Genomic DNA, 27,643 nt, shown 5'->3' with positions numbered 1-27,643 from the left:
GGAAGATCATGTGATAGCACTGTCAGCAGTATTCATTCCGGGAGTGGACAACTGGGAAGCAGACTTCCTCAGCAGACACGATCTACACCCGGGAGAGTGGGGACTTCATCCAGAAGTCTTCCACATGATTGTGAACCGTTGGGAAAAACCAATGGTGGATATGATGGCGTCCCGCCTCAACAAAAAAACTGGACAGGTATTGCGCCAGGTCAAGAGACCCTCAGGCAATAGCTGTGGACGCTCTGGTAACACCGTGGGTGTTCCAGTCAGTGTATGTGTTCCCTCCTCTGCCTCTCATACCAAAAGTACTGAGAATTATACGGCAAAAGGGAGTAAGAACGATACTAGTGGCTCCGGATTGGCCAAGAAGAACTTGGTACCCGGAACTTCAAGAGATGCTCACGGAGGATCCGTGGCCTCTACCTCTAAGTCGGGACCTGCTTCAGCAGGGACCGTGTCTATTCCAAGACTTACCGCGGCTGCGTTTGACGGCATGGCGGTTGAACGCCGATTTCTAAGGGAAAAAGGCATTCCGGAAGAGGTCATTCCTACACTGGTAAAAGCCAGGAAGGAGGTGACTGCACAACATTATCACCGCATTTGGAGGAAATATGTTGCGTGGTGTGAGGCCAGGAAGGCCCCCACGGAGGAATTTCAACTGGGTCGATTCCTACATTTCCTGCAAAACAGGATTGTCTATGGGCCTCAAATTGGGGTCCATTAAGGTTCAAATTTCGGCCCTGTCGATTTTCTTCCAGAAAGAATTGGCTTCAGTTCCTGAAGTCCAGACTTTTGTAAAAGGAGTACTACATATACAGCCCCCGGTTGTGCCCCCAGTGGCACCGTGGGATCTTAATGTAGTCTTGGATTTTCTCAAATCCCATTGGTTTGAGCCGCTCAAATCGGTGGAGTTGAAGGATCTTACATGGAAAGTAACCATGCTACTGGCCCTGGCTTCAGCCAGGAGAGTATCAGAATTGGCGGCTTTATCATATAAGAGCCCATATCTGATTTTCCATACGGACAGGGCAGAACTGCGGACGCGTCCTCATTTTCTGCCTAAGGTGGTGTCAGCGTTTCACCTGAACCAGCCTATTGTGGTGCCTGCGGCTACTAACGATTTGGAGGATTCCAAGTTGTTGGACGTGGTCCGGGCATTGAAAATATATATTTCAAGAACGGCGGGAGTCAGAAAGTCTGACTCACTGTTTATATTGTATGCACCCAACAAGATGGGTGCTCCTGCTTCTAAGCAGACGATTGCTCGTTGGATTTGTAGCACAATTCAACTTGCACATTCTGTGGCAGGCTTGCCACAACCTAAATCTGTCAAGGCCCGTTCCACAAGGAAAGTGGGCTCATCCTGGGCGGCTGCCCGGGGGGTCTCGGCATTACAACTCTGCCGAGCTGCTACTTGGTCAGGGGCAAACACGTTTGCAAAATTCTACAAATTTGATACCCTGGCTGAGGAGGACCTTGAGTTCTCTCATTCGGTGCTGCAGAGTCATCCGCACTCTCCCGCCCGTTTGGGAGCTTTGGTATAATCCCCATGGTCCTGACGGAGTCCCCAGCATCCACTTAGGACGTTAGAGAAAATAAGAATTTACTTACCGATAATTCTATTTCTCGTAGTCCGTAGTGGATGCTGGGCGCCCATCCCAAGTGCGGATTGTCTGCAATACTTGTACATAGTTATTGTTACAAACAAATTCGGGTTGTTATTGTTGTGAGCCGTCTGTTCAGAGGCTCCTACGTTTGTCATACTGTTAACTGGGTTCAGATCACAAGTTATACGGTGTGATTGGTGTGGCTGGTATGAGTCTTACCCGGGATTCAATATCCTTCCTTATTGTGTACGCTCGTCCGGGCACAGTATCCTAACTGAGGCTTGGAGGAGGGTCATAGGGGGAGGAGCCAGTACACACCACCTAATCCTAAAGCTTTATTTTTGTGCCCTGTCTCCTGCGGAGCCGCTATTCCCCATGGTCCTGACGGAGTCCCCAGCATCCACTTAGGACGTTAGAGAAATAGAATTATCGGTAAGTAAATTCTTATTTTTTTATCAGGGGATGCCCACGCTTCTTCACACACTTCATTCAACTCATCTGATGGGGGAAAAACCACTGGTTGCTTTTTCTCCCCAAACATAATACCCTTTTTAGTGGTACCTGGGTTAATGTCAGAAATGTGCAACACATTTTTCATTGCCGTAATCATGCAACGGATAGCCTTAGTGGAATGTACATTAGTCTCGTCGTCGTCGACACTTGAGTCAGACTCCGTGTCGACATCTGTGTCTGCCATCTGAGGTAGCGGGCGTTTTTGAGCCCCTGATGGCCTTTGAGACGCCTGGGCAGGCACTGGCTGAGCCGGCTGTCCCACAGCTGTTATGTCATCAAACCTTTTATGTAAGGAGTTGACACTGTCGGTTAATACCTTCCACATATCCATCCACTCTGGTGTCGACCCCGCAGGGGGTGACATCACATTTATCGGCACCTGCTCCGCCTCCACATAAGCCTCCTCATCAAACATGTTGACACAGCCGTACCGACACACCGCACACACACAGGGAATGCTCTGACTGAGGACAGGACCCCACCAAGTCCTTTGGGGAGACAGAGAGAGAGTATGCCAGCACACACCACAGCGCAATATAACACAGGGATTTACACTACACAAAGTGATTTTCCCTATAGCAGCTATAATACACAGTATTGCGCCTAAATTTAGTGCCCCCCCTCTCTTTTTTACCCTATTGAGCCTGGAAACTGCAGGGGAGAGCCTGGGGAGCTGTCTTCCAGCGGAACTGTGAAGAGAAAATGGCGCCAGTGTGCTGAGGGAGATAGCCCCGCCCCTTCCACGGCGGACTTCTCCCGCTCTTTTATTAATATTATGGCAGGGGATTTTTACACATATATAGTTTGTTAGACTATATTATGTGTTTTTTTGCCATTTTAAGGTAATCTAATTGCAGCCCCGGGCCCCCCCCCCAGCGCCCTGCACCCTTCAGTGACCGGAGTATGTGGTGTGCATGGGGAGCAATGGCGCACAGCTGCAGTGCTGTGCGCTACCTTAATGAAGACCGGAGTCTTCAGCCGCCGATTTTCTCCTCGGATTCTTCCGTCTTCTGGCTCTGCAAGGGGGACGGCAGCGCGTCTCCGGGACCGGACGACCGAGGCTGGGCCTGTGTTCGATCCCTCTGGAGCTAATGGTGTCCAGTAGCCTAGAAGCACAAGCTAGCTGCAAGCAGGTAGGTTTGCTTCTCTCCCCTAGGTCCCTCGTAGCAGTGAGTCTATTGCCAGCAGATCTCACTGAAAATAAAAAACCTAATAAATGCTTTCTTTACTAAGAGCTCAGGAGAGCCCCTAGTGTGCAACCAGCTCGAGCCGGGCACAGATTCTAACTGAGGTCTGGAGGAGGGGCATAGAGGGAGGAGCCAGTGCACACCAGTAGATCTAATTCTTTCTTAGAGTGCCCAGTCTCCTGCGGAGCCCGTCTATTCCCCATGGTCCTTACGGAGTTCCCAGCATCCACTAGGACGTCAGAGAAAGAGGACGGCGCAAAGACAAAGCAACTCTACCCGGTACTGGAAATGTATTTATTGTCAAATGAAAAACAAAAAGTAAAATATAAACATTACAATATTTCCTAAATATTATCCGGTAAGTCGGGTTCCGACAGAAGCAGTTGCGGTGTTATTAGGCAAAGCCAGGAGATCAGCACCGGTGTAGTCCCGGTTATTTGGGCAAGTAGTCCGGGCTTCTGCAAATACAATAATTAAAACAGAAAACAATTAATAACATATCAGCTTTAACGACAGCAACAGACAAGTGTGACATGTGATACCTTATTCCTGCCAGCCAAACCTAATGGCCGTTACCATATTACAAAGCAATAGTGGAACACATTTACTTGCTGCTAAGGAGCTTCTGTGATCAAATTGGTGGCTTGCTCTATCCATGGGACAGGAGATCTGCAGCCGTACCGTCCGCTAATCGCCCACATCCGTCTGTGGTGAAATGGAAACACTGGGCCTGATTGGTAGTTATACACTATACCGATGTTTTTGCAGTTGATTGATTATTGGCAATCTGCAAACGTCTAAATTGCACTGCGCAGGCGCCAAGGTTCCTTAGCGATATCACTCGCGTGGGGATTTATTTGCACAGTGATTGACAGTCAGGAAGCGTTTGGGGCAGGTGACGGCTTCAAAAACGCAGGCGTGTCACAACAGTTTTTCAGGGCGTGTCATCCTACAACTGCGATTCCGTACGCAGAAAACATGGTGCCAGATTCTCTGTTTCCGTTGACATTCTGCACAACCACAAGGCTACGCAGATGGGCGATTATCAAAGCATCTGCGACCGAAGCTGCGACTGTGTACGCAGATGCTGAGATTTGCGAGGTGGCCGGTGGTCGTCTCAATACATTTCCAGGTGGCAGAAGCATTAGCAGATTTCCGCTCATCTGCTGCTTACCGGATCCCAGCTATGAATGAGGTAGCATCCATCTCTGAATCAGGCCCATTGACCCTTGCTGTCACACCTTCAGGTCATCTCCAAACAATACCAGCACTGCCAACAAAACCAGCACTGCCACAGCACCGAACAGATAACAATCTACCAAAACGCTACCCAATCTGGGAATCCTGGCATCAACTACGCCCCCACAGGGCCAATAGATATGAGGTGCAACCCAGGTTGCAATTCCTGGGACTTTGACCCTGGTTGCCTATAGAAGAACTGCAACACATGGGATCAAATTAGCTACATGAGCTGCAAATCAGAGATCAGGTTCCTCACTCACATCCCGCGCCAACCTATATGTGTGGCGAAAATGTGTATCAGAGGAATTCACTGGTAATTTACACTTCATTACACTGTAACAATAGAGGAACCAAATATATACTGTATTTTTCCAAGGTGGACTTGTGAGTCACTTAATGCTTTTCAGAATTAATGATGTTAAACGCTTGTTGAATTTACTAAACCTTTCCGGAGGAAGGAGATACGAGTCAGTTACACAATATATTTTTACTAGGGTTTGGGATTATGTGACAAAAAGAAATCTGAAGATGATTTAATCCACAAATGTGTCTCAGTCTGTTTATGGAAATATATTATCACCACTTTGACATTTATTACATATAATATAGTTGGAGGGGATGAAGCCTCATAAACAAATTCCACCCAAATTTTGCTAAGGAGAGTTATGCTTCTGTATAAATGTAACACTGTACACTGGTATATACTGTATATACAGGGAGAGGCAAAAAAAACCAACTCTCAGATTTTAAAGGTTAACAAAAAAGGCATTGTAACTGCGATTCAAAATCTTAGTACATAACGTATAAATGCATGGAATACAGATTATTTTCATTTGGTTTTGAATATGATATTGTAATTTTTTGGTGTACAGGATCCTTCAGCTCATTAATGGTCCTTGCTGGGTGTGTGTAGACCTCAGCTGGTGGATGGCCCCGTTGGCTGTGTAGAGGCCTCTCATGAAGCGGATGGGGACTGTTTTCAGCCAATAGCAAAAATGTAGCCAGAAAAATTAAAGTGTGCTTCGTCAGAACATTGCAGTGATAGCGCCGGAAATGAGCCGCCGAGTGATGCGCAACTTCAGTAAACGACTACAAATGTGTATCGGGAATGAAGGCCGCCATCTGGACGACATCATAGTCGAAACCAATAGAAAATAAACTGTATTCCAGGCACTTTTAGATGATGTACTAAATCTTTGAATAGCAGTTACCATGCCCTCCCTCCCATATAAAAGTCCTCACACGTGGACAAGCAGGAATTGGTTAATCTAAAACACTCTATTACTGTTAACATTTCTGTGCTCTGATTGGCTAATCCTCCTCCATCCAAATCTATCGCCTCGTCATTGTGACCCATTTTGAAAAAACGTTGGGCGTAGGTTCTCTAACACTGGTCAAATGCTTCTAAAAATCCCTACATACAATGTCTCCGTACAGTGGAGATCTGGATGTGATTCATGAATTGGATGCAAGATTATCCAAATGAAAAAGGGTTTCTATCCTAATCTAGATCAACTATCAGTGAACTAAGGACCTGAATCATGATTGTTACACAGCTGCACGGAAGCGTCTATGCTATTCCGTATATTTAACCGATTGATACGCCTGAGGACGCAGCCTCGGATCACCATAACGACCATCGGTCGCGATTCACAATGTTTGTAGGCACCGGTCACCCTGCGTAAGTTGAAGCAACTCTGAATAAGGCCCTACATAGAGAGAGGGATGGTCTAATGCAGCCGTCATAGAATATCCTGTAGTATCATACAATGCACTGGACTATAGTCTACTGCTATCTACACCTGCAGCGATATCCGCTAACTACTGTAGCTCACTATAGCAGAGAGGGACTATATATAGTCCTCATTAATGATCACATACAAATTGACCAGACCATGATGGAACATGTTGGTAAAAGTTGTCAGGTTCCAGTGATGCCGGGAGAGATCTCGTGCCAGGCCCGAGCACAACGTGGCTAGATTTCCTCCACTGTGGCCACCTCAGTGTGACTGTGACAGCGTGTGGCTTTACCCACCTCATTCTCCTACATAAACCTGAACACAAGACCAGGTACACTACCCCACTAAGGGCACACCAGGCCTCAAGACCACACAGCAAGCACTGAACAATTTGGGGGGAAGGTCTACATTAAATTGGTGGCATATGATATGAGATTTTTGGTCTTATGACAATACAGCTGGAACCCAAGTTCTGCCGCAGACATAGGAGGCCACGGTCAGACTGAGAAACTGCACCTTCTGTAGAGCTGTCACACCACTACTAACACCCCAGCCAGGCTTGGACTGGCCCACAGGGGAACCACCGGTGGGCCCCACCTCCTTCACTAAGGGTCCTGCACAGCGGCGATGCCTTTGCACTTCAAGAGTAACTCACGGCCAGCGCAGCTTTAGCATGCTGGCCGGGAGCTACTCAGCGCTCCCCGGCCCGCAGCGGCAGCGTGTGACGTCACGCAGCCGCTGCGGCCCTCCCCCCCGTTCGGTCCGGCCACGCCTGCATTGGCCGGACCAAACCCAAGAAACGGCGGCCAAACGCCACCGTTCCGCCCCCTCCCGCCCAACGGTCGCCTCTGCCTGTCAATCAGGCAGAGGCGATCGCATCCCTGCTACGGCCTTCGGCCATCTGGCAGGCGTCGGCGCATGCGCAGTAGGGACCTGTTCGCTCTGCTGCATTAAAAGAATGACCCCCAGAGGGCAGAAGAATGCACTAGTCAGATACAGGCGGCTGCTCAACTTAAATCAGTACTGATGACAATTCATCCATTACATCGCTGCTGCTTTATGCAAACACCTGATCAGGAGACAAACAGGTATTGCAGCTGTCATGTCCGCATTGTCCTGCGCTACGATCTCAGCACAGCATGGTCAGACAGGCTGATCCTCTCCCATCGTGGCTACGTGCCTGCAGGCAGGTTCTCTACAGCATCGGGGTCACTCCTGTTAGTTCCCCTCTGTGCTTGTACGTCTCATTATGCACAAACTGGTAATTAGTGATGCCGGGAATTCTCCAATGCTAGTATGGCTAACCTGGACAATGCACGTACTGGGGCCAATAGGTCAAGCAGTATTTTCCATAAAAGTAATAACAGCTAATCACCGCCGCTGAGAACAGTCCCTGTTATTATCAATGGGGGCTAGAACCTGACCCATAAGCAGCAAACTCTGAAAGCTAAGGGTAATTCTGTGTATAAATGCTGAGGGAACTACTCTCCTGCATACAGTAAGGGCACAGTATTCCGTAAGTAGCAGGCTGCTGCCCAGTATTTCCCAGGGGCCTAAGGCAACTCTTAGACGCCCGGCAGCTGTGTTGTGTATTAATATTATATGCTGGACAAATGTTACAGGTGTTATACCTAAGAGATGACTACATGGTGGAGGTCATTGCTTTCTCAGTTACATGGGGACCACAGAAGTCTGTTCTGGGGATGTAAAGTGGACAGGTGGCAGGTCTATGAAATAAGAAAAGTTCAGGTTACCTGCGCTATACCAAATGGTTTTATATATATGGATTTAATTATAGTGTTCTACACCTTCTAATTGGAGATATAGATACCATTTATATATATCAAGAAAACCAAAGCTTGTTTCCCACACAATAGGTGTCTGGAGTGGGCAAATTATTTCTTTCATTCCCCCTATACTCTTTTGCCCACAATATATATGTGTAATATTAAAAGTATAAAAATGTTGGAGTGTTCTTCCAAACCAGATGAGCACTTGAATTACTGCTTAAACTTGATTTCTTTTTTTTTCCTCTTTGTGATTTAACATATGGGCAGACACTTACTTTAGTGTTCTCACCCGCAGTCATAAAAAGGTATCTTTTTCCACAGCACCGGATTTCTCAATAACGGTATATATAAAAGCAAACGAGACTTACATTTAAATTCTGTCCCGCGTGCACCAAAAGGTTTCTTTAAAACTCCTCTCCTCCCGAGCAATACAGGAAACCCATGGGTCCAACGATAAAACGATTTATTAGACAGACATGTAAAAAAAGTCCTGGTTTGCTGTGCAAGTCACTGATAGAATGGTGAATGGGGCGCGCTTCACCCGATCTCCGTACGTGCTGCAGATCACGATCGGTGTCGGTGGAATCCTGATGTTAGATGTCACTCACGCTCTCCCCGCAGTGATTTTCCACAGCTTCCAGGAACGACGGCCTCAACGCGTTTCAGATAATTCTTTATCCTTTTTCAAGAGTTGCCGTCCTAGCCATCCTTTCTGGTATATATTCTATAGAGTCCCTGGTCATCTGACTCAGATTGTCCAATGATGAAAGACCTACACCCGGCTTCTTCAATCATTAATCAAGCATGCTAGTTTAACATAACATAACATAACCAGGACTTTTTTTACATGTCTGTCTAATAAATCGTTTTATCGTTGGACCCATGGGTTTCCTGTATTGCTCGGGAGGAGAGGAGTTTTAAAGAAACCTTTTGGTGCACGCGGGACAGAATTTAAATGTAAGTCTCGTTTGCTTTTATATATACCGTTATTGAGAAATCCGGTGCTGTGGAAAAAGATACCTTTTTATGACTGCGGGTGAGAACACTAAAGTAAGTGTCTGCCCATATGTTAAATCACAAAGAGGAAAAAAAAGAAATCAAGTTTAAGCAGTAATTCAAGTGCTCATCTGGTTTGGAAGAACACTCCAACATTTTTATACTTTTAATATTACACATATATATTGTGGGCAAAAGAGTATAGGGGGAATTAAAGAAATAATTTGCCCACTCCAGACACCTATTGTGTGGGAAACAAGCTTTGGTTTTCTTGATATATATAAATGGTATCTATATCTCCAATTAGAAGGTGTAGAACACTATAATTAAATCCATATAATAAGAATTTACTTACCGATAATTCTATTTCTCGGAGTCCGTAGTGGATGCTGGGGTTCCTGAAAGGACCATGGGGAATAGCGGCTCCGCAGGAGACAGGGCACAAAAAGTAAAGCTTTCCGATCAGGTGGTGTGCACTGGCTCCTCCCCCTATGACCCTCCTCCAAGCCTCAGTTAGGTACTGTGCCCGGACGAGCGTACACAATAAGGGAGGAATTTTGAATCCCGGGTAAGACTCATACCAGCCACACCAATCACACCGTACAACTTGTGATCAAACCCAGTTAACAGTATGATAACAGAGGAGCCTCTGAAAGATGGCTTCCTAAACAATAACCCGAATTAGTTAACAATAACTATGTACAATTATTGCAGATAATCCGCACTTGGGATGGGCGCCCAGCATCCACTACGGACTCCGAGAAATAGAATTATCGGTAAGTAAATTCTTATTTTCTCTATCGTCCTAGTGGATGCTGGGGTTCCTGAAAGGACCATGGGGATTATACCAAAGCTCCCAAACGGGCGGGAGAGTGCGGATGACTCTGCAGCACCGAATGAGAGAACTCCAGGTCCTCCTTAGCCAGAGTATCAAATTTGTAAAATTTTACAAACGTGTTCTCCCCTGACCACGTAGCTGCTCGGCAAAGTTGTAATGCCGAGACCCCTCGGGCAGCCGCCCAAGATGAGCCCACCTTCCTTGTGGAGTGGGCCTGTACAGATTTAGGCTGTGGCAGGCCTGCCACAGAATGTGCAAGTTGGATTGTGCTACAGATCCAACGAGCAATCGTCTGCTTAGACGCAGGAGCACCCATCTTGTTGGGTGCATACAATATAAACAACGAGTCAGATTTTCTGACTCCAGCTGTCCTTGCAATATATATTTTTAATGCTCTGACAACGTCCAGTAACTTGGAGTCCTCCAAGTCACTTGTAGCCGCAGGCACTACAATAGGCTGGTTCAGATGAAATGCTGACACCACCTTAGGGAGAAAATGCGGACGAGTCCGCAGTTCTGCCCTGTCCGAATGGAAAATCAGATATGGGCTTTTGTAAGATAAAGCTGCCAGTTCTGACACTCTCCTGGCCGAAGCCAGGGCTAGTAACATGGTCACTTTCCATGTGAGATATTTTAAATCCACCTTTTTTAGTGGTTCAAACCAATGAGATTTTAGAAATTCCAAAACCACATTGAGATCCCACGGTGCCACTGGAGGCACCACAGGAGGCTGTATATGCAGCACTCCCTTAACAAAAGTCTGGACTTCAGGAACTGAAGCCAATTCTTTTTGAAAGAAAATCGACAGGGCCGAAATTTGAACCTTAATAGATCCCAATTTGAGACCCATAGACAATCCTGATTGCAGGAAATGTAGGAATCGACCCAGTTGAAATTCCTCCGTCGGAGCACTCCGATCCTCGCACCACGCAACATATCTTCGCCAAATGCGGTGATAGTGTTGCACGGTTACTTCCTTCCTTGCTTTAATCAAAGTAGGAATGACTTCTTCCGGCATGCCTTTTTCCTTTAGGATCCGGCGTTCAACCGCCATGCCGTCAAACGCAGCCGCGGTAAGTCTTGAAACAGACAGGGACCCTGCTGAAGCAAGTCCCTCCTTAGAGGTAGAGGCCACGGATCTTCCGTGATCATCTCTTGAAGTTCCGGGTACCAAGTCCTTCTTGGCCAATCCGGAACCACTAGTATCGTTCTTACGCCTCTTTGCCGTATAATTCTCAATACTTTTGGTATGAGAGGCAGAGGAGGAAACACATACACCGACTGGTACACCCAAGGCGTTACCAGCGCGTCCACAGCTATTGCCTGCGGATCTCTTGACCTGGCGCAATACCTGTCCAGTTTTTTGTTGAGGCGAGACGCCATCATGTCCACCATTGGTCTTTCCCAACGGGTTACCAGCATGTGGAAGACTTCCGGATGAAGTCCCCACTCTCCCGGGTGAAGGTCGTGTCTGCTGAGGAAGTCTGCTTCCCAGTTGTCCACTCCCGGGATGATCACTGCTGACAGTGCTATCACATGATTCTCTGCCCAGCGAAGAATCCTTGCAGCTTCTGCCATTGCACTCCTGCTTCTTGTGCCGCCCTGTCTGTTTACATGGGCGACTGCCGTGATGTTGTCCGACTGGATCAACACCGGTTTTCCTTGAAGCAGAGGTTCTGCCTGGCTTAGAGCATTGTAGATTGCTCTTAGTTCCAGAATGTTTATGTGAAGAGACGTTTCCAGGCTCGTCCACACTCCCTGGAAGTTTCTTCCTTGTGTGACTGCTCCCCAGCCTCTCAGGCTGGCGTCCGTGGTCACCAGGATCCAATCCTGTATGCCGAATCTGCGGCCCTCCAATAGATGAGCACTCTGCAACCACCACAGAAGAGATACCCTTGTCCTTGGAGACAGGGTTATCCGCTGGTGCATCTGAAGATGCGACCCTGACCATTTGTCCAACAGATCCCTCTGGAAAATTCGTGCATGGAATCTGCCGAATGGAATTGCTTCGTAAGAAGCCACCATTTTTCCCAGGACTCTTGTGCATTGATGTACAGACACCTTTCCTGGTTTTAGGAGGTTCCTGACAAGCTCGGATAACTCCTTGGCTTTTTCCTCCGGGAGAAAAACCTTTTTCTGAACCGTGTCCAGAATCATCCCTAGGAACAGCAGACGAGTTGTCGGCATTAACTGGGATTTTGGAATATTCAGAATCCAGCCGTGCTGTTTTAGCACTTCTTGAGACAGTGCTAATCCCCTCTCTAGCTGTTCTCTGGACCTTGCCCTTATTAGGAGATCGTCCAAGTATGGGATAATTAATACGCCTTTTCTTCGAAGAAGAATCATCATCTCGGCCATTACCTTTGTAAAGACCCGAGGTGCCGTGGACAATCCGAACGGCAGCGTCTGAAACTGATAGTGACAGTTTTGTACAACGAACCTGAGGTACCCCTGGTGTGAGGGGTAAATTGGAACGTGGAGGTACGCATCCTTGATGTCCAAGGACACCATAAAGTCCCCTTCTTCCAGGTTCGCTATCACTGCTCTGAGTGACTCCATTTTGAACTTGAACTTCTTTATGTACAGGTTCAAGGACTTCAGATTTAGAATAGGTCTTACCGAGCCGTCCGGCTTCGGTACCACAAATAGAGTGGAATAATACCCCTTTCCCTGTTGTAGAAGAGGTACCTTGACTATCACCTGCTGAGAGTACAGCTTGTGAATGGCTTCCAAAACCGTCTCCCTTTCGGAGGGGGACGTTGGTAAAGCAGACTTCAGGAAACGGCGAGGCGGATCTGTCTCTAGTTCCAACCTGTACGCCTGAGATATTATCTGCAGGATCCAGGGATCTACCTGCGAGTGAGCCCACTGCGCGCTGAAATTCTTGAGACGACCGCCCACCGCCCCCGAGTCAGCTTGAGAAGCCCCAGCGTCATGCTGAGGCTTTTGTAGAAGCGGGGGAGGGCTTCTGTTCCTGGGAAGGAGCTGCCTGTTGGTGTCTCTTCCCCCTTCCTCTGCCTCGTGGCAGATATGAATATCCCTTTGCTCTCTTGTTTTTAAAGGAACGAAAGGGCTGCGGTTGAAAAGTCGGTGTCTTTTTCTGTTGGGGAGTAGCTTGAGGTAAAAAGGTGGATTTCCCGGCTGTAGCCGTGGCCACCAAATCTGATAGACCGACTCCAAATAACTCCTCCCCTTTATACGGCAAAACTTCCATATGCCGTTTTGAGTCCGCATCGCCTGACCACTGTCGCGTCCATAAACTTCTTCTGGCCGAAATGGACATAGCACTTACCCGTGATGCCAGTGTGCAGATATCCCTCTGTGCATCACGCATATAAAGAAATGCATCCTTTATTTGCTCTAAAGACAGTAAAACATTGTCCCTATCCAGGGTATCAATATTTTCAATCAGGGACTCTGACCAAGCTACTCCAGCACTGCACATCCAGGCTGTCGCTATAGCTGGTCGTAGTATAACACCTGTATGTGTGTATATACTTTTTTGGATATTTTCCATCCTCCTATCTGCTGGATCTTTAAGTGCGGCCGTCTCAGGAGAGGGTAACGCCACTTGTTTAGATAAGCGTGTGAGCGCCTTGTCCACCCTAGGAGGTGTTTCCCAGCGCGCCCTAACCTCTGACGGGAAAGGGTATAAAGCTAATAACTTCTTTGAAATTAGCATCTTTTTATCGGGGGCAACCCACGCTTCATCACATACATCATTTAGTTCTTCTGATTCAGGAAAAACTATAGGTAGTTTTTTCACACCCCACATAATACCCTGTTTAGTGGTACCTGTAGTATCAGCTAAATGTAACGCCTCCTTCATTGCCAAAATCATATAACGTGTGGCCCTACTGGAAAATACGGTTGATTCGTCACCGTCGCCACTGGAATCAGTGCCTGTGTCTGGGTCTGTGTCGACCGACTGAGGCAAAGGGCGTTTTACAGCCCCTGACGGTGTTTGAGGCGCCTGGACAGGCACTAACTGATTGTCCGGCCGTCTCATGTCGTCAAACGACTGCTTTAGCGTGTTGACACTATCCCGTAATTCCATAAATAAAGGCATCCATTCTGGTGTCGACCCCCTAGGAGGTGACATCCCCATATTTGGCAATTGCTCCGCCTCCACACCAATATCGTCCTCATACATGTCGACACACACGTACCGACACACAGCAGACACACAGGGAATGCTCTTAACGAAGACAGGACCCCACTAGCCCTTTGGGGAGACAGAGGGAGAGTTTGCCAGCACACACCAAAAGCGCTATATATGACAGGGATAGCCTTATAATAAGTGCTCCCTGTATAGCTGCTTTTATAATATAATTTTTGCCACTATTTTGCCCCCCCTCTCTTGTTTTACCCTGTTTCTGTAGTGCAGTGCAGGGGAGAGACCTGGGAGCCGTCCTGACCAGCGGAGCTGTGTAAGGAAAATGGCGCTGTGTGCTGAGGAGATAGGCCCCGCCCCTTTTCCGGCGGGCTCGTCTCCCGCTCTTTAGTGTATTCTGGCAGGGGTTAAATATCTCCATATAGCCCCCGGAGGCTATATGTGAGGTATTTTTTAGCCAAATAGGTTTTCATTTGCCTCCCAGGGCGCTCCCCTCCCAGCGCCCTGCACCCTCAGTGACTGCCGTGTGAAGTGTGCTGAGAGGAAAATGGCGCACAGCTGCAGTGCTGTGCGCTACCTTTAGAAGACTGAGGAGTCTTCTGCCGCCGATTCTGGACCTCTTCATGTTTCAGCATCTGCAAGGGGGCCGGCGGCGAGGCTCCGGTGACCATCCAGGCTGTACCTGTGATCGTCCCTCTGGAGCTGATGTCCAGTAGCCAAGAAGCCAATCCATCCTGCACGCAGGTGAGTTCACTTCTTCTCCCCTAAGTCCCTCGTTGCAGTGATCCTGTTGCCAGCAGGACTCACTGTAAAATAAAAAACCTAAGCTAAACTTTCTCTAAGCAGCTCTTTAGGAGAGCCACCTAGATTGCACCCTTCTCGGCCGGGCACAAAAATCTAACTGAGGCTTGGAGGAGGGTCATAGGGGGAGGAGCCAGTGCACACCACCTGATCGGAAAGCTTTACTTTTTGTGCCCTGTCTCCTGCGGAGCCGCTATTCCCCATGGTCCTTTCAGGAACCCCAGCATCCACTAGGACGATAGAGAAATATAAAACCATTTGGTATAGCGCAGGTAACCTGAACTTTTCTTATTTCATATGTTTGTACCGGGTATGGTGTAACCCGATCAGGTAACCAGCTGCACTAATTGGGAGCGCAGATCAGCACAACTTTCTTGTATAGAGAGGTGGCAGGTCTATGGAAGCACCTTTATATGCAGCATATTGCATCCCTGCCCCGTCTGCCACCCGCCCTCCTCCTCCTCACTGCAATGTTTGCAGGAACTGAGCCGTTCCTTAAACAATCTTCCTAATGGGGAACATAGATCAGTCTCGGTGTTGACAGCTACCGGTCCCATTTAGGCATCAAGTTACAAATCTCCAACAATAACACTTACACCTCTTTTGTTAATAGGAAGCACATGCTCAGTAATGTTACCTCAATACTGAACTCTCCAGTGGAAAAAAGGCAATACTTTACATATATATTACATCTAGATTAATAGTCACTGAGATTATATATATATATATATATATATATATATATATATATATATATATATATATATATATAAAATAAGATTTTACTCACCGGTAAATCTATTTCTCGTAGTCCGTAGTGGATGCTGGGAACTCCGTAAGGACCATGGGGAATAGCGGCTCCGCAGGAGACTGGGCACAACTAAAGAAAGCTTCAGGACTACCTGGTGTGCACTGGCTCCTCCCTCTATGACCCTCCTCCAAACTTCAGTTAGGATACTGTGCCCGGAAGAGCTGACACAATAAGGAAAGGATTTTGAATCCCGGGTAAGACTCATACCAGCCACACCAATCACACCCTATAACTCGTGATACTATACCCAGTTAACAGTATGAAATAGCACGGAGCCTCTCAACAGATGGCTCAACAATAACCCTTTAGTTAACAATAACTATATACAAGTATTGCAGACAATCCGCACTTGGGACGGGCGCCCAGCATCCACTACGGACTACGAGAAATAGATTTACCGGTGAGTAAAATCTTATTTTCTCTGACGTCCGAGTGGATGCTGGGAACTCCGTAAGGACCATGGGGATTATACCAAAGCTCCCAAACGGGCGGGAGAGTGCGGATGACTCTGCAGCACCGAATGAGCGAACTCTAGGTCCTCCTCAGCCAGGGTATCAAACTTGTAGAATTTAGCAAATGTGTTTGACCCCGACCAAGTAGCTGCTCGGCAAAGTTGTAAAGCCGAGACCCCTCGGGCAGCCGCCCAAGAAGAGCCCACCTTCCTCGTGGAATGGGCTTTCACAGATTTAGGATGCGGCAGTCCAGCCGCAGAATGTGCAAGTTGAATCGTGCTACAAATCCAGCGAGCAATAGTCTGCTTTGAAGCAGGTGCACCCAACTTGTTGGGCGCATGCAGGATAAATAGCGAGTCCGTCTTTCTGACTCCAGCTGTCCTGGAAACATAGATTTTTAGGGCCCGGACTACGTCCAGCAACTTGGAGTCCTCCAAGTCACGAGTAGCCGCAGGCACCACAATAGGCTGGTTCAAATGAAACGCTGAAACCACCTTTGGGAGAAATTGGGGACGAGTCCTCAATTCCGCCCTACCCATATGGAAAATCAGATAAGGGCTTTTACATGACAAAGCCGCCAATTCTGACACATGCCTGGCCGAAGCCAAAGCCAACAGCATGACCACTTTCCACGTGAGATATTTTAGTTCCACGGTTTTAAGTGGTTCAAACCAATGCGACTTTAGGAAATCCAACACCACGTTGAGATCCCAAGGTGCCACTGGGGGCACAAAAAAGGGGGCTGAATATGCAGCACTCCCTTAACAAATGTCTGAACTTCAGGTAGTGAAACCAGTTCTTTTTGGAAGAAAATCGATAGAGACGAAATCTGGACCTTAATGGAACCCAATTTGAGGCCCATAGTCACCCCTGACTGTAGGAAGTGCAGAAATCGACCTAGCTGAAATTCCTCCGTTGGGGCCTTCCTGGCCTCACACCACGCAACATATTTTCGCCATATGCGGTGATAATGGTTTGCGGTCACTTCTTTCCTAGCTTTAATTAGCGTAGGGATAACTTCCTCCGGAATGCCCTTTTCCTTAAGGATCCGGCGTTCAACCGCCATGCCGTCAAACGCAGCCGCGGTAAGTCTTGGAACAGACAGGGCCCCTGCTGCAGCAGGTCCTGTCTGAGCGGCAGAGGCCATGGGTCCTCTGAGATCATTTCTTGAAGTTCTGGGTACCAAGCTCTTCTTGGCCAATCCGGAACAATGAGTAGAGTTCTTACTCCTCTCCTTCTTATTATTCTCAGTACCTTGGGTATGAGAGGCAGAGGAGGGAACACATACATTGACTGGTACACCCACGGTGTTACCAGAGCGTCCACAGCTATCGCCTGAGGGTCCCTTGACCTGGCGCAATATCTTTTTAGCTTTTTGTTGAGGCGGGACGCCATCATGTCCACAAGTGGCCTTTCCCAATGTTGTACAATCATTTGGAAGACTTCTGGATGAAGTCCCCACTCTCCCGGGTGGAGGTCGTGTCTGCTGAGAAAGTCTGCTTCCCAGTTGTCCACTCCGGGAATGAACACTGCTGACAGTGCTAACACATGATTTTCCGCCCATCGGAGAATCCTTGTGGCTTCTGCCATCGCCATCCTGCTTCTTGTGCCGCCCTGTCGGTTTACATGGGCGACCGCCGTGATGTTGTCTGACTGGATCAGCACCGGCTGGTGTTGAAGCAGGGGTCTTGCCTGACTCAGGGCATTGTAAATGGCCCTTAGTTTCAGAATATTTATGTGTAGGGAAGTCTCCTGACTTGACCATTGTCCTTGGAAATTTCTTCCCTGTGTGACTGCCCCCCAACCTCGAAGGCTGGCATCCGTGGTCACCAGGACCCAATCCTGTATGCCGAATCTGCGGCCCTCTAGAAGATGAGCACTTTGCAGCCACCACAGCAGCGACACCCTGGCCCTCGGAGACAGGGTTATCAGCCGATGCATCTGAAGATGCGATCCGGACCACTTGTCCAATAGATCCCACTGAAAGATCCTTGCATGGAACCTTCCGAATGGAATTGCTTCGTAAGAAGCCACCATCTTTCCCAGGACTCGCGTGCAGTGGTGCACCGACACCTGTTTTGGTTTTAGGAGGTCTCTGACTAGAGATGACAACTCCTTGGCCTTCTCCTCCGGGAGAAACACTTTTTTCTGTTCTGTGTCGAGAACCATCCCCAGGAACAGTAGACGCATTGTAGGAACCAGCTGCGACTTCGGAATGTTCAGGATCCAGCCGTGCTGTTGTAGCACTGCCCGCGCTAGTGCTACTCCGATCAACAACTGTTCCCTGGACCTCGCCTTTATAAGGAGATCGTCCAAGTACGGGATAATTATAACTCCCTTTTTTCGAAGGAGTATCATCATCTCTGCCATTACCTTGGTAAATACCCTCGGTGCCGTGGACAGACCAAACGGCAACGTCTGGAATTGGTAATGACAGTCCTGTACCACAAATCTGAGGTACTCCTGGTGAGGGGGGTAAATGGGGACATGCAGGTAAGCATCCTTGATGTCCAGTGATACCATGAAACCCCCTTCGTCCAGGCTTGCAATAACCGCCCTGAGCGATTCCATTTTGAACTTGAACCTTCGTATATAAGTGTTCAAGGATTTCAAATTTAAGATGGGTCTCACCGAACCGTCTGGTTTCGGTACCACAAACATTGTGGAATAGTAACCCCGTCCCTGTTGAAGGAGGGGTACCTTGACTATCACCTGCTGCGAATACAGCTTGTGAATTGCCTCCAGCACTGCCTCCCTGTCCGAGGGAGCCGTCGGTTGAGGAAACGGCGAGGGGGAGACGTCTCGAATTCCAGCTTGTACCCCTGAGATACTACCTGTAGAATCCAGGGATCCACCCGTGAGCGAGCCCACTGGTCGCTGAAGTTCTTGAGACGGGCCCCCACCGTACCTGGCTCCGCCTGTGGAGCCCCAGCGTCATGCGGTGGACTTAGAGGAAGCGGGGGAGGACTTTTGTTCCTGGGAACTGGCTGTATGCTGCAGCTTTTTCCCCCTACCTCTGCCTCTGGGCAGAAAGGACGCGCCTTTAACCCGCTTACCTTTCTGGGGCCGAAAGGACTGTACCTGATAATACGGTGCTTTCTTTGGCTGTGAGGGAACATGGGGTAAAAATGCTGATTTTCCAGCTGTAGCTGTGGAAACGAGTTCCGAGAGACCATCCCCAAACAACTCCTCACCCTTGTAAGGCAAAACTTCCATGTGCCTTTTAGAATCAGCATTACCTGTCCACTGCCGAGTCCACAATCCTCTCCTGGCAGAAATGGACATTGCGTTTATTTTAGATGCCAGCCGGCAAATATCCCTCTGTGCATCTCTCATGTATAAGACTGCGTCTTTAATGTGCTCTACGGTTAGCAATATAGAGTCCCTGTCTAAGGTATCAATGTTTTCTGACAGGGAATCTGACCACGCAGCTGCAGCACTGCACATCCATGCAGAAGCAATAGCTGGTCTCAGTATAATGCCCGAGTGTGTATATACAGACTTCAGGATAGCCTCCTGCTTTCTATCTGCAGGTTCCTTTAAGGCGGCCGTGTCCGGAGACGGTAGTGCCACCTTCTTTGACAGACGTGTGAGCGCTTTATCCACCCTAGGGGATGTCTCCCAACGTGACCTGTCCTCTGGCGGGAAAGGGTACGCCATTAGTAACTTTTTAGAAAATAAGATTTTACTTACCGATAAATCTATTTCTCGTAGTCCGTAGTGGATGCTGGGACTCCGTAAGGACCATGGGGAATAGCGGCTCCGCAGGAGACAGGGCACAAAATAAAAGCTTAAGGATCAGGTGGTGTGCACTGGCTCCTCCCCCTATGACCCTCCTCCAAGCCTCAGTTAGGATACTGTGCCCGGACGAGCGTACATAATAAGGAAGGATATTGAATCCCGGGTAAGACTCATACCAGCCACACCAATCACACCGTACAACTTGTGATCTGAACCCAGTTAACAGTATGATAAACGCAAAGGAGCCTCTGAAAAGATGGCTCACAACAATAATAACCCGAATCTTTGTAACAATAACTATATACAAGTATTGCAGACAATCCGCACTAGGGATGGGCGCCCAGCATCCACTACGGACTACGAGAAATAGATTTATCGGTAAGTAAAATCTTATTTTCTCTGACGTCCTAGTGGATGCTGGGACTCCGTAAGGACCATGGGGATTATACCAAAGCTCCCAAACGGGCGGGAGAGTGCGGATGACTCTGCAGCACCGAATGAGAGAACTCCAGGTCCTCCTCAGCCAGGGTATCAAATTTGTAGAATTTAGCAAACGTGTTTGCCCCTGACCAAGTAGCTGCTCGGCAAAGTTGTAAAGCCGAGACGCCTCGGGCAGCCGCCCAAGATGAGCCCACCTTCCTTGTGGAATGGGCATTTACAGATTTTGGCTGTGGCATGCCTGCCACAGAATGTGCAAGCTGAATTGTACTACAAATCCAACGAGCAATCGTCTGCTTAGAAGCAGGAGCACCCAGCTTGTTGGGTGCATACAGGATAAACAGCGAGTCAGATTTTCTGACTCCAGCCGTCCTGGAAACATATATTTTCAAGGCCCTGACAACGTCAAGCAACTTAGAGTCCTCTAAGTCCCTGGTAGCCGCAGGTACCACAATAGGTTGGTTCATGTGAAATGCAGAAACCACCTTAGGTAGAAATTGAGGACGAGTCCTCAATTCCGCCCTGTCAGAATGAAAAATTAAGTAAGGGCTTTTATATGATAAAGCCGCCAATTCTGACACACGCCTGGCTGAAGCCAAGGCTAACAGCATCGACACCTTCCATGTGAGATATTTTAAGTCCACAGTGGAAAGTGGTTCAAACCAATGTGACTTTAGAAAACTCAACACCACATTGAGATCCCAAGGTGCCACTGGAGGCACAAAAGGAGGCTGTATGTGCAGCACCCCTTTTACAAATGTCTGAACTTCAGGTACTGAAGCCAGTTCTTTCTGGAAGAAAATCGACAGGGCCGAAATTTGAACCTTAATGGACCCTAATTTTAGGCCCATAGACAGTCCTGTTTGCAGGAAATGAAGGAAACGACCCAGTTGAAATTCCTCTGTAGGGGCCTTCTTGGCCTCACACCACGCAACATATTTACGCCAAATGCGGTGATAATGTTTTGCGGTTACGTCCTTCCTGGCTTTGACCAGAGTAGGGATGACTTCTTCTGGAATGCCTTTTTCCCTCAGGATCCGGCGTTCAACCGCCATGCCGTCAAACGCAGCCGCGGTAAGTCCTGGAACAGACAAGGCCCCTGCAGTAGCAGGTCCTTTCTTAGAGGTAGAGGCCACGGTTCGTCCGTGAGCATCTCTTGAAGTTCCGGGTACCAAGTCCGTCTTGGCCAATCCGGAACCACGAGTATAGTTCTTACTCCTCTCCTTCTTATGATTCTCAGTACTTTTGGTATGAGAGGCAGAGGAGGGAACACATACACTGACTGGTACACCCACGGCGTTACCAGAGCGTCCACTGCTATTGCCTGAGGGTCCCTTGACCTGGCGCAATATCTGTCCAGTTTTTTGTTTAGACGTGACGCCATCATGTCCACCTTTGGTTTTTCCCAACGGTTTACAATCAGGTGGAAGACTTCTGGATGAAGTTCCCACTCTCCCGGGTGAAGGTCGTGTCTGGTGAGGAAGTCTGCTTCCCAGTTGTCTACTCCCGGAATGAATACTGCTGACAGTGCTATCACATGATTTTCCGCCCAGCGAAGAATCCTTGCAGCTTCTGCCATTGCCCTCCTGCTTCTCGTGCCGCCCTGTCTGTTTACGTGGGCGACTGACGTGATGTTGTCCGATTGGATCAACACCGCCTGACCCTGAAGCAGAGGTTTTGCTTGACTTAGGGCATTGTAAATGGCCCTTAGTTCCAGAATGTTTATATGAAGAGACGTTTCCAAGCTTGACCACAGGCCCTGGAAATTCCTTCCCTGTGTGACTGCTCCCCAGCCTCTCAGGCTGGCATCCGTGGTTACCAGGATCCAATCCTGAATGCCAAATCTGCGGCCCTCTAGTAGATGAGCACTCTGCAGCCACCACAGGAGAGACACCCTTGTCCTTGGCGACAGGGTTATCCGCTGATGCATCTGCAGATGCGATCCGGACCATTTGTCCAGTAGATCCCACTGAAATGTTCTTGCATGGAATCTTCCGAATGGAATCGCTTCGTAAGAAGCCACCATTTTCCCCAGGACCCTCGTGCACTGATGCACTGAGACCTGTCCTGGTTTTAGGAGGTTCCTGACTAGCTCGGATAACTCCCTGGCCTTCTCCTCCGGGAGAAACACCTTCTTCTGGACTGTGTCCAGAATCATTCCTAGGAACAGTAGACGTGTCGTTGGAATCAGCTGCGATTTTGGAATATTTAGAATCCACCCGTGCTGACGTAACACTACCTGAGATAGTGCTACTCCGACTTCTAACTGTTCCCTGGATCTTGCCCTTATCAGGAGATCGTCCAAGTAAGGGATAATTAAAATGCCTTTTCTTCGTAGAAGAATCATCATTTCGGCCATTACCTTGGTAAAGACCCGAGGTGCCGTGGACAATCCAAACGGCAGCGTCTGAAACTGATAATGACAGTTTTGTACTACAAACCTGAGGTACCCTTGGTGAGAAGGGTATATCGGGACGTGGAGATAAGCATCTTTGATGTCCAGAGACACCATATAGTCCCCTTCTTCCAGGTTTGCTATCACTGCTCTGAGTGACTCCATCTTGAATTTGAACCTTTTTATGTAAGTGTTCAAGGATTTCAGATTTAAAATTGGTCTCACCGAGCCGTCCGGCTTCGGTACCACAAACAGCGTGGAATAATACCCCTTTCCTTGTTGCAGGAGGGGTATCTTGATTATCACCTGCTGGGAATACAGCTTGTGAATGGCTTCCAAAACTGCCTCCCTGTCGGAGGGAGACTTTGGTAAAGCAGACTTCAGGAAACGACGAGGGGGAAACGCCTCGAATTCCAGTTTGTACCCCTGCGATACTACCTGTAGAATCCAGGGATCCACTTGCGAGTGAGCCCACTGCGCGTTGAAATTCTTGAGACGGGCCCCCACCATATCTGAGTCTGCTTGTAAAGCCCCAGCGTCATGCTGAAGACTTGGCAGAAGCAGGGGAGGGCTTCTGCTCCTGTGAAGCGGCTGCATGGTGCAGTCTTTTTCCTCTTCCTCTGCCCCGGGGCAGAAAAGAGTGGCCTTTTGCTCGCTTGTACTTATGGGAACGAAAGGACTGAGTTTGAAAAGACGGTGTCTTTTTCTGCTGATGTGGAGTGACCTGGGGTAAAAAGGTGGATTTTCCAGCCGTTGCCGTGGCCACCAGGTCCGATAGACCAGCCCCAAATAACTCCTCCCCTTTATACGGCAATACTTCCATGTGCCGTTTGGAATCCGCATCCCCTGACCACTGTCGCGTCCATAACGTTCTTCTGGCAGAGATGGACATAGCACTTACTCTTGATGCCAGGGTGCAAATATCCCTCTGTGCATCACGCATATATAGTAATGCATCCTTTAAATGTTCTATAGTTAACAAAATATTGTCCCTATCCAGGGTATCAATATTCTCGGTCAGGGAATCCGACCATGCGACTCCAGCACTGCACATCCAGGCTGAGGCGATTGCTGGTCGCAGTATAACACCAGTATGTGTGTATATACTTTTTAGGATATTTTCCAGCCTTCTATCAGCTGGTTCTTTTAGGGTAGCCGTATCAGGAGACGGTAACGCTACTTGTTTTGATAAACGTGTGAGCGCCTTATCTACCCTAGGGGGTGTTTCCCAACGCGCCCTAACCTCTGGCGGGAAAGGATATAATGCTAATAATTTTTTAGAAATTAGCTGTTTTTTATCGGGGGAAACCCACGCTTTTTCACACACCTCATTTATTTCCTCTGACTCAGGAAAAAATATTGGTAGTTTTTTCTCACCCCACATAATACCCTTCTTTGTGGTACTTGTAGTGTCAGAAAGGTTCAATGCCTCTTTCATTGCCGTGATCATGTAACGTGTGGCCCTACTGGACATTACGTTTGTCTCGTCACCGTCGACACTAGACTCAGTATCTGTGTCAGGGTCTGTGTCGACCCACTGAGGTAACGGGCGTTTTAGCGCCCCTGACGGTGTCTGAGACGCCTGGACAGGCACTAATTGATTTGCCGGCTGTCTCATGTCGTCAACAGTTTTTTGCAAATTGCTGACATTATCACTTAATTGTTTAAATACAATCATCCAGTCAGGTGTCGACTCCCTAGGGGGTGACATCACCAACACAGGCAACTGCTCCGCCTCCACATAATTTTCCTCCTCATACATGTCGACACACGCGTACCGACACACAGCACACACACCGGGAATGCTCTGATAGAGGACAGGACCCCACTTAGCCCTTTGGAGAGACAGAGGGAGAGTCTGCCAGCACACACCCAGCGCTATATATATATATATATACAGGGATAACCTTATATAAGTGTTATTCCCTTATAGCTGCTGTTATTATCGTTATTTGCTGCCAAAAATGCCCCCCCTTCTCTTTTTTACCCTGATTCTGAAGCAGGACTGCAGGGGAGAGTCAGGGAGCCGTCCTTCCAGCGGAGCTGTGAGGGAAAATGGCGCTTGTGTGCTGAGGAGATAGGCTCCGCCCCTTCACGACGTCCTTATCTCCCGCTTTTTTGTGTAAAATGGCAGGGGATTAAAATACATCCATATAGCCCAGGAGCTATATGTGATGTATTCTGTTTTGCCACCTAAGGTATTCTGTTATATTGCGTCTCAGGGCGCTCCCCCCCCAGCGCCCTGCACCCTCAGTGACCGGAGTGTGAAGTGTGCTGAGAGCAATGGCGCACAGCTGCGGTGCTGTGCGCTACCTTAGTCTGAAGACAGGATGTCTTCTGCCGCCGATTTCACCGGACCTCTTCGTCTCTTCTGGCTCTGTAAGGGGGACGGCGGCGTGGCTCCGGTGACCCATCCAGGCTGAACCTGTGATCGTCCCTCTGGAGCTAGTGTCCAGTAGCCTAAGAAACCCGATCCACTCTGCACTCAGGTGAGTCCGTTTCTTCTCCCCTTAGTCCCACGATGCAGTGAGCCTGTTGCCAGCAGGACTCACTGAAAATAAAAAAACCTAACTAAACTTTTATTCTAAGCAGCTCAGGAGAGCCACCTAGATTGCACCCTTCTCGGCCGGGCACAAAAATCTAACTGAGGCTTGGAGGAGGGTCATAGGGGGAGGAGCCAGTGCACACCACCTGATCCTTAAGCTTTTATTTTGTGCCCTGTCTCCTGCGGAGCCGCTATTCCCCATGGTCCTTACGGAGTCCCAGCATCCACTAGGACGTCAGAGAAATTACCAGTTTCTTATCGGGGGAAGCCCACGCTTCTTCACACACTTCATTTAATTCATCAGAAGGGGGAAAAACCACTGGTAGTTTTTTCTCCCCAAACATAATACCCTTTTTTGTGGTACCTGGGGTAATATCAGAAATATGCAACACATTTTTCATTGCCGTAATCATGTAACGGGTGGCTCTATTGGAATGTACACTAGTCTCATCATCGTCGACACTGGAGTCGGTATCCGTGTCGACATCTGTGTCTGCCATCTGAGGTAGCGGGCGTTTTAGAGCCCCTGATGGCTTTTGAGATGTCTGGGCAGGCACGGGTTGAGAAGCCGGCTGTCCCACATCTGCTATGTCGTCAAACCTTTTATGTAAGGAGTTGACACTGTCGCGTAATTCCTTCCACTTAACCATCCACTCAGGTGTCGACCCCGCAGGGGGTGACATCACATTTATCGGCACCTGCTCCGCCTCCACATAAGCCTCCTCATCAAACATGTCGAAACAGCCGTACCGACACACCGCACACACACAGGGAATGCTCTGACTGAGGACAGGACCCCACAAAGTCCTTTGGGGAGACAGAGAGAGAGTATGCCAGCACACACCAGAGCGCTATATATATAGGGATTCACACTACCCACAGTGATTTTTCCCCTATAGCTGCTGATATTACACAGATTGCGCCTAAATTTAGTGCCCCCCCTTTCTTTTTTACCCTATGTAGTCTGGAAACTGTAGGGGAGAGCCTGGGGAGCGTCCTTCCAGCGGAGCTGTGAGGGAAAATGGCGCCAGTGTGCTGAGGGAGATAGCCCCGCCCCTTTTCCGGCGGACTTCTCCCGCTTTTTTATGGAATATATGGCAGGGGATTTTACACATATATAGTCTTAATGACTATATTATGTGTTACTTTGCCAGTAAGGTACCCTTATTGCAGCCCCAGGGCGCCCCCCCCCCCCCCAGCACCCATCAGTGACCGGAGTGTGTGGTGTGCATGGGGAGCAATGGCGCACAGCTGCAGTGCTGTGCGCTACCTTAATGAAGACCGAAGTCTTCTGCCGCCGATTTTCAGGAACATCTTCTTGCTTCTGGCTTTGCAAGGGGGACCGCGGCGCGGCTCCGGGACCGGACGACCGAGGCTGGGCCTGTGTTAGATCCCTCTGGAGCTAATGGTGTCCAGTAGCCTAAGAAGCCCAAGCTAGCTGCAAGCAGGTAGGTCCGCTTCTCTCCCCTAAGTCCCTCGTAGCAGTGAGTCTGTTGCCAGCAGATCTCACTGAAAATAAAAAACCTAAATATAACTTTCTTTTCTAAGAGCTCAGGAGAGCCCCTAGTGTGCATCCAGCTCGGCCGGGCACAAAATTCTAACTGAGGTCTGGAGGAGGGTCATAGAGGGAGGAGCCAGTGCACACCAGCTAGTCCTAAAGCTTTCTTTAGTTGTGCCCAGTCTCCTGCGGAGCCGCTATTCCCCATGGTCCTTACGGAGTTCCCAGCATCCATTAGGACGTCAGAGAAATATATATATATATAAAAATGTAACACGGGTACTGTAAATAAGCACTCGCAGGCAGGTATTCCGGTTACAACACAGCGTCTTAACTGGTAGGAGACACTGTGCAGAGTATATTCAGGCTTGGGACTGGCCACACAGGTACAAACAGAAAAATAAAAACACAAACAGAAAAAGTCCTAGCACTTCTTGTGCTCCATCATCAGTACTCTGTAGTGGCTTGCAGCCACACACATGCCATGCTCTCCGGCACAGGCAATGTCCATAGTCCTTGGCACTGCAAACTGATCCCTGCTCACTGGCCTCTAACAGGCACCAGTGCATTGTGGGTAAATTGGATTTTTAAACCCCTTTCCTGCCCCTGACTTCCTGCTGTCTCTAGGTGAGCTGGAAAACCTGGACCTCTGTTTCTCCAGTTGAAGCTGTGCAATTGAGAAAGTCTGGAATTATAAATCTCCACTACAGGTGCAGAATTGTTTTCTTCTCCCATGGAGGGTGCTGATCCCACCAGATTGTGGGCAACTGTGGTGAGACACAAGCCCTCTCACCATAAAATAAATAAATATATATATATTAAAAACCACCTCATAAAAAAAGTGTGTTTGTGTTTTTTAAGCGTAAACCACTGTGGCATGCTATAAGACAAAAGTTGGTATTTATTATTTTCCCTTGGTTTGTTTCTTCAGGTCCC

At 48.5% G+C, this 27,643-nt stretch overlaps 1 protein-coding gene across 1 annotated transcript in view; it reads right to left on the bottom strand.

Moving 5' to 3' along the window:
• Positions 1-3,587: 3,587 nt before the first annotated feature.
• MRPL13 (mitochondrial ribosomal protein L13) overlaps positions 3,588-27,643 on the bottom strand; it is a 78,730-nt gene continuing 54,674 nt past the window's right edge. Inside the window, exon 7 of the mRNA XM_063924449.1 lies at positions 3,588-3,765. Within this exon, the coding sequence (XP_063780519.1) occupies positions 3,741-3,765 (25 nt within the window). The 3' untranslated portion in view covers positions 3,588-3,740. The remainder of the gene's footprint in view (positions 3,766-27,643) is intronic.

This window comes from Pseudophryne corroboree, chromosome 5, assembly GCF_028390025.1.
Source record: "Pseudophryne corroboree isolate aPseCor3 chromosome 5, aPseCor3.hap2, whole genome shotgun sequence".
Taxonomy (NCBI): domain Eukaryota; kingdom Metazoa; phylum Chordata; class Amphibia; order Anura; family Myobatrachidae; genus Pseudophryne; species Pseudophryne corroboree.
Note: the sequence above shows the minus strand (reverse complement) of the source record. Positions and strands in the feature narration are given on the sequence as shown.